The 7,200-nt window shown below is 36.4% G+C and overlaps 1 protein-coding gene and 1 long non-coding RNA gene across 2 annotated transcripts; both read left to right on the plus strand.

The window, feature by feature from the left end:
- The first annotated feature begins 2,531 nt into the window (after nucleotides 1-2,531).
- On the plus strand, nucleotides 2,532-4,315 carry LOC104230370 (small ribosomal subunit protein eS25). Its single transcript, XM_009783154.2, has 4 exons — nucleotides 2,532-2,648; nucleotides 2,743-2,814; nucleotides 2,907-3,041; nucleotides 4,002-4,315. The coding sequence occupies exons 1-4, from the start codon at nucleotides 2,646-2,648 to the stop codon at nucleotides 4,113-4,115; spliced, it is 324 nt and encodes a 107-aa protein (XP_009781456.1). The 5' UTR covers nucleotides 2,532-2,645; the 3' UTR covers nucleotides 4,116-4,315.
- Nucleotides 4,316-4,883: 568 nt separating this feature from the next.
- Nucleotides 4,884-5,237, plus strand: LOC138884141 (uncharacterized). Its single transcript, XR_011404291.1, has 2 exons — nucleotides 4,884-5,005; nucleotides 5,111-5,237. It is a non-coding gene; the product is annotated as an uncharacterized lncRNA (long non-coding RNA).
- Nucleotides 5,238-7,200: the final 1,963 nt, after the last annotated feature.

The raw sequence follows: 7,200 nt of genomic DNA on the forward strand, positions 1-7,200 counted from the left end.
TGTAAAGACTGAAATGTATTCCTCTGTTATATGGGCGGGCTCCCAACTTCAAAACTTGAAATGTAAAGACTGAAATGTATTCCTCTGTTATATGGGCGGGCTCCCAACTTCAAAACTTGAAATGTAAAGACTGAAATGTATTCCTCTGTTATATGGGTGGGCTCCCAACTTCAAAACTTGAAATGTAAAGACTGAAATGTATTCCTCTGTTATATGGGCGGGCTCCCAACTTCCAGACTTGAAATATAACAACTGAAATGTATTCCTCTGTTATATGGGCGGGCTCCCAACTTCAAAACTTGAAATGTAAAGACTGAAATGTATTCCTCTATTATATGGGCGGGCTCCCAACTTCAAAACTTGAAATGTAAAGACTGAAATGTATTCCTCTATTATATGGGCGGGCTCCCAACTTCAAAACTTGAATTATAACTACCTCCATTCTACAGGCGGGCTCCTAACTCCTTTAACTTGAATCATCTTTTTCAACTGCTTCCCTCTAAACTGGTGTCTTATTCCTTCGAAAACTGCTGGGGACAACTCCGGTATTTTATTCACAACTATGTTATTTTCCTTCTTCAAAGACTACTTCCTTTAAAGCTGGTGCTTTCTTTCCACTGGAATTACTTCCCTCTGACTGATGTTTTCACTTCTCTGAAATCTGCTGGGATTAACACTCCGGTCTCAACTCTAATTGATATGTCATGAATTTGAATTTCAATAGTGTCTTGGCTTCTCCCCTAGAAACGAATTATTGAGCTTGAGTTGCTTTATTTTTAATAAGGCAGAATAGCTTCCTGGCGACTTGAACTTGACGGGCTTTTAAAAGTCGACATAAACTTTTAATTTTTCATTTGAACACTGAAACCCATTTTTTCCATAACTAATAAACACATTTGACCATTGACCATATCCATGTGGCGTCAGTTGGTCCGAATCAGCAGGCCGCGTGAGGAACACGACGCACAAGAGCATGAAAGCCCCCTTCCCAATGCCCAACAATACAAAATGGATTGTCTTCTTATTCCTTCCTTCTAAAAATATCCTCTTCCTCCATTTTTTAAAATCTGAAGCTCCATTCCTCCTTCTTGTAAAATTTGAAGCTCCATTTTTTAATTTTTTTTTTCAGATCGTGAAAATGATGGAAGTTCATTAAGCATGGCTGACCTCACGCCATATCCACCACCATAAACAAGTCCTTTTTGAGCGTTGGAGCAAGAAAACTTAGAGAGCAAGCGGCCAATACGTGAAAGTCATATATTTGGTAATTCTCATAACATGAAATGAACAATTTCAAAATCCTAGAAATTGATTCTGAAACGGGTAATTTGAAGCCAGTTGATTGAAAATGTCACCGAAAATGTTAACAAAAGCTAAATTTGAACAGATTTCTATTTTTTTTTTTGTGAATTACACTAGGCTATGACATTTGGAGTTATAATTTAGGTCGGATAATTTGTAGAGTTTGCGTGAAAAGAGGAACATAGAGAACCGGGAATGAACAGGGGAGGGTTTGGTCAGAGAGAGGTTAAAATGAGGGGAGGGGGGTCAGTCTATGGAATGAAAGAGGGGACCCCGATCTGTTGGGTTAGGGTATTCGCGCCCTTAACGTGTAAGACATCCATTGGTCATTTGCTGACTAGATGGACACGTATGTGTATGTGTAGTACACGCGCACATGGTCTCTTGTCATATGTGTTTATTAGTTGCGGAAAACATGAGTTCGAGTGTTCAAATGAGAAAGTAGAAAGTTTATGTATTGTCTTTTAAAAACCCGACAAATTTAAAGGGCCAGAAAGTCATTCTGCCTTTTAAAATTACGTGGATTGTGCTATTTGAAATTTCAAGTATTTTTTAAGTGAATTAAATCTCGTTAAAATAAAAAGGAAATAGATATTTCAAACTTACATTTAGTTACCTATACTTATGGTCACAAATTACTGAAAAACATTTCATGAAATAAGGTACCAATTTCACAAATTGGATCAGACAACATTTATCAACTTAGAATTTCCCGTCTCGTCCATTGTATATAATTAGTCTCAATTCGTCTTAATAAGAATATCGCTACTATTTCTGCAGGGCAAAATACTTATTATGTGACAAATATATTTTCAGAAAACTTTAAATATTGCTAACCGTAGTAATTACTATAATTTATGGTATTGTACTATTTTTTTTGTATTTTCAACATACATATATTAAATTTAAAAATAAAGTTCTGGCTGATTTATATAAATAGGATCTTTCGATGCCACCATATAAATTTTGATCCTGTTAAGAAAAGTCTTGGGGGAAAAAGCCTTTCATTTGCCATAAATTCTGACCGACCACCTGAACTTTTCGCATTGTGACTAAAAATTTGAGAAAATAACCTTAGCGCTAGAACGCTCCTCAAGATTTTTAGTAATTTTAAAGAGGTCCATCCAAAATACTTTTTTGTAAAGTTCAGGGCACAGCAACATGTAGATTGGGCTACACGGCCCATTAGAAAGCCCAGTTATATATGTGGTAATGGGCTTTACGATTTTGAGGCAAATATAAACCCTAATCCCCATTAGGTTTTCTATCGCCATATCTTCTTTACAGCTCTTCTCATTTCTACCTCAAAACTCCGCCGCTCTCTGTTCACCGTTCTCTGATCAATGGTAGCTCTCCGCCTCCGAATTGTCATCTCCAGTAGCGTGAACTTTACCTAACTTTTTTCAATATCTGAATTTTGTTTTTTCTTTTCTTTTGTAGGCTCCAAAGAAGGCAGCTCCACCTCCATCTTCCAAGCCTGCAAAGTCCGGTGGTGGCAAGCAGAAGAAGAAGGTCACCTTCTTTTTGTTATTTTACTGTTTGATTTTGATGTTCGGTTAATTTTGAAGGTAACTTATGTAAATTTGAATTGTTGGATTTTGCAGAAGTGGAGCAAGGGAAAGCAAAAGGAAAAGGTGAACAACATGGTATTGTTTGACAAGGCTACCTACGATAAGCTCCTGTCTGAAGCACCTAAATACAAGCTTATCACTCCTTCTGTCCTCTCCGACCGTCTCAGGGTATGTTTTCCATTTAATTTTAATTTTGAATCTGGTGATATCTTTTTTTTTATACTTTTTGTTTCGTTTTGAATAATGGCTATTCTGCATTAGATCTGTTGTCGTATGTCTATTCTAATAAAGTTAATATTTTGTGGAATCTGCCTTAACAGTCAAGTGTAGATTTTAGGTATCACTGATACCGTATCAGGAACTTGATTTGTGCCGTAATATCAGCGTGGAATGGTTCTCTTAAGAGATGTATATAGAGTTTATTGCCTTGACCATGATACTATTATATTTGATAATACCGTGGAAGCAGAAGCTAATTAGTCGAGCTTGTTCTGATAGCTTAATAGATAATATGTTATGGGAGTGTGAACTATTATGAGGTTTTTTAGGTAGTATAGTGGTTGAAATAAGAACCATTACTAATGGTGATCTTGTCTTAAATCGTCCTTGGATCGTCAGTGTCTTAGAAATTGTAAAGTCAATTTTTTTTTGATGCTCCTCCAACAAAACATGACAATTTAGATGTTTAGGTTTTGTCGTTGCTTCGATGTTTGTTAGTTGTGATTCCATTGCCTGCTTCTAGGGTTTCTGCCAGTACCTAATGGGTTTCTGCCTGTGTCACTTGTGCATTTAATAAAATATTTTCCTTCTTGTTGGTTTCCATGATATATAGTCTTTGTGAGTCCTTTTGAATGTGTCTTCGCCATATGTTCTGTTCATGCTATTATGAACTAATGTTTTGATGTTATTTTTTTGTCGTTGAACGTAGTTTGCTGCATTGTACTTGGTGATTATCTTTGTATGCTCATGCATTTCTTATATATGAAATTTTCGTCCTAAAAATTGTTTTGTGGTTTGATGTTTTTAGTACTTGGTTGTAATTGGAAGCAAAATATTGATTCAGTGTATATGTTTGTTGGCCAATGTGATTGTAATTTTGCTAATTTGTTCATTTGATTGAATGTGCAGATTAGTGGATCACTTGCTAGGAAGGCAATCAGAGATTTGATGGCAAGAGGCTCGATCAGGATGGTGTCCGCTCATGCTAGCCAGCAGATCTACACCAGGGCAACCAACACTTAAAAAGATGTTTAGTTCATTTGCGTATAGAGATCTTGCAGGGCCTGCTTATTTTAGACATTCTCTAAGCTTAATTTGGAAAATATGTTGACAGTATGGGCTACGGCTATTTTGAGCAATCGTTTTGATAGCAGTTACTATTTTGACTATGTTTCGTGTTAGATTGCTATTTATTTGAGTTGACACTGAATGTTGACACTGAATGTCGTTTCCTTCACTGTCTCTGGTAGTCATCACTCACCCAAAATAAGTTGGAGAATCTTTCTTCATTTAATCAACCCAAAAGATTAAAAGCTTTTCAAACTATAGTTATACGCCACCTGTAATGGCAAAGCAAAATAAAAAAATGAAAGGAGCTAGATAGTGACAAAGGAAGCAGTTTAAAGAAATTATGAAAAACTCAAGTCAAGTCATCATCTTAAGGGTATTATATAGTTCTCTCCGTATCAAACTGTCATCAGATCCAGCTTCTCTTCCCCAGCTTTTCTTCAATGGCTGATCACGAAGGTCAATATCAACCATCTAGTTCTCAGCTTTCATTTCCAGTACTCTGTCCTCGGATTCGGAAGTATGACGTCTTCTTGAGTTATAGAGTTGGTGATACGTCAAAAACTTTTGTACATCATCTCTACTCAACACTTTGCCAAGTTTGGATCAACACATTGAGGTCTGAGGATGAACATGTTTCGTCTCATGAAGTCCTGAATGCAATTGAAGGATCAATCATTTTCATAATTGTTCTCTCAAGAAACTATGCATCATCTATAGAGTGTCTTAACGAGCTTTTGCATATTCTTGAACTCAAGAAGAAGTCCAGACGGTTAGTTATGGGGAGCTGCACTCAATCAAGTTGGTAATTTATCAGGGTGGGATCTCCGATATGTTGATGAAGGGTAATATTTCTTTTTATAATTTCGTTTCTTAATTTATGGGTACTTCCAGTTTTTTGGTTTTGGGGCGAGAGGATCTGATGATACAATTTGTTTTTTTGATTTCAGCTAAAGCAGACTGAATACTACAGTGAGCTTGTAGAAGGCATTGTAACTTACTGTAATGGAGTTCCACTTGCCTATGAAATTTTAGGCTCTTATTTATGCGGTAGAAATATCGAAGTTTGGTTAAGTACCTCGGAGAATCTAAAGACGACTCCTTCTAACGATATTCTTACAAAACTTAAAACAAGTTTTGATGGATTTCCTGATGAGTTTACTAAGGCTGTTTTCCTTGATATTGCCTGTTTTCATTCCAAAATCAAGAAGAGTTAGGCAGTAAGTATATCCAAAGCTTGTGGATTCTATCCCGAAGTTGAAATTTGTGAATTGGTTGACAGATCATTGTTAAAATTTGATGAAAATGAGCAACTGAGCATGCATAATTTGATTCGTGATATGGGGCGAGAAATTGTTCGTATGGAATCACCTGATAATCCAGGGGCGCGTAGCAGATTATGGTGTCCTAATGACATTTCTGATGTGCTCATTGTTTAACCAAAAAATGAATTTTTAGTCAAAGCTAGAATTTAGAATAACACGGGTTACTGATAATTAAAAGAATGTATAAAAGGAAGTAATTTAAGTAGCAAGAGAGTAATCAAGAGAAAAACAAGTAAACCAAAGTTTATATCAATAGTATTTTGTGTCCTTACAATTGATCAGATGTCTCCCTTTTATAGATATTTTGGAGATATACGTTTTGCCCAAATCATAATAAAGCTATTATGAGTAATTAAAGACATTTAATGCTACGTTACATAATCATTATATTCAATACAAATTTTCTAACGTATTCCACATTTAATGCCTATTAAATGCCGTATCTGCACTCTTTTCTATTGTTAGATTCATTCCTTTTGATTCTCGGACATAAATGACTTATATAGGTACGAGTACTGGGTTATTTGTATTCCTGCCGTGCCTCTTCCTCTGCCATTTGCTCATATCTGTTGCAACTCGTGCCTCTTGGCTAATTGTAATTCTTTGACCATTTGACCAGTCTACGTGTTTCGACACGTATTCGTCACGTCACCTTTATATTTAAATATAATTTATCCCAATACAGATAGTCCCCCCATTTTTCATTTATTCATCAGTTGAATATTTGGGAAGTGGATTTCATTAAAAGAGAATTTTTGTCACCATTAATGCTATGACAAAATTGACGCTTCCATTTAATGCTCCGTACACATGTTTTTTTTTTCATTAGTTCTACAGTTTTGCAGCCCTTTTCAAGGCTTTTTACGGCTCCACTATTCACGAAGTGCCAGTTATCATTATTATGGTTCTTCCATCACTGCACTTTTACCTTTGGCGGTGGCATATTAATATAAATATTACTTCTCTCCTTGTCTTTTACCACATAAAACTTATTGAACACTTAATTCCTCACATTCTTCTTCTTCGCTATGTCTTCACCAAATCCTAACCCTAGGAGAGTTCCCATTGTTGATACCTTCCTTAATGTCCTTATTAGACATAGAAGGGGAGGTAGACTTCGTAGCTTAGGGTCTACTCGCGGTGGTGGTTCGTCTATACCTTCACCTATTTCTGGTCCTTCTTCCAGAACCAGAGGTTCCCTTTCTCACAAATCTTCTTCTAGGGATAAAGAACCTTCTGAACCATTACCTGCACCTTTAGTAGAGGAAATAGCCCCTACGGAATTATCTTTTTACCATAATAGGGAATCTCTTAGAAACCAGGTTTCCGCCTTAGATCGTGCTGACGCTTACCCCACTCAAATTACAGAAGTTTTAACTCCTGTAGTTCGCAAAGACTGACATTGGAGTAATGATTTTCCCATTATTATCCCTAATCCAAATCAGAGAATTACTTCTTACTTAACTGGGTTCTCTTTTGTTTATACATACCCTTTCACTTTAGGGTTCAAACCAGCTATTGACCCAGTTATTCTTGAATTTTTCCATTTCTTTAATGTCTGTTTAGGTCAAATTGGCCCAATCATATGGAGGGCTGTTGCCTGTTTGAGGCATCTAACCAATTTGGTTGACGTTTCCTTTACTTTACCTCACCTGATTCATCTTTACTTCCCTAGACTTTTCCGTAATGGCGTTTTTACCCTAGTGGCCAGGAGT

The sequence above is a fragment of the Nicotiana sylvestris genome, chromosome 12 (assembly GCF_000393655.2).
Source record: "Nicotiana sylvestris chromosome 12, ASM39365v2, whole genome shotgun sequence".
NCBI lineage: Eukaryota > Viridiplantae > Streptophyta > Magnoliopsida > Solanales > Solanaceae > Nicotiana > Nicotiana sylvestris.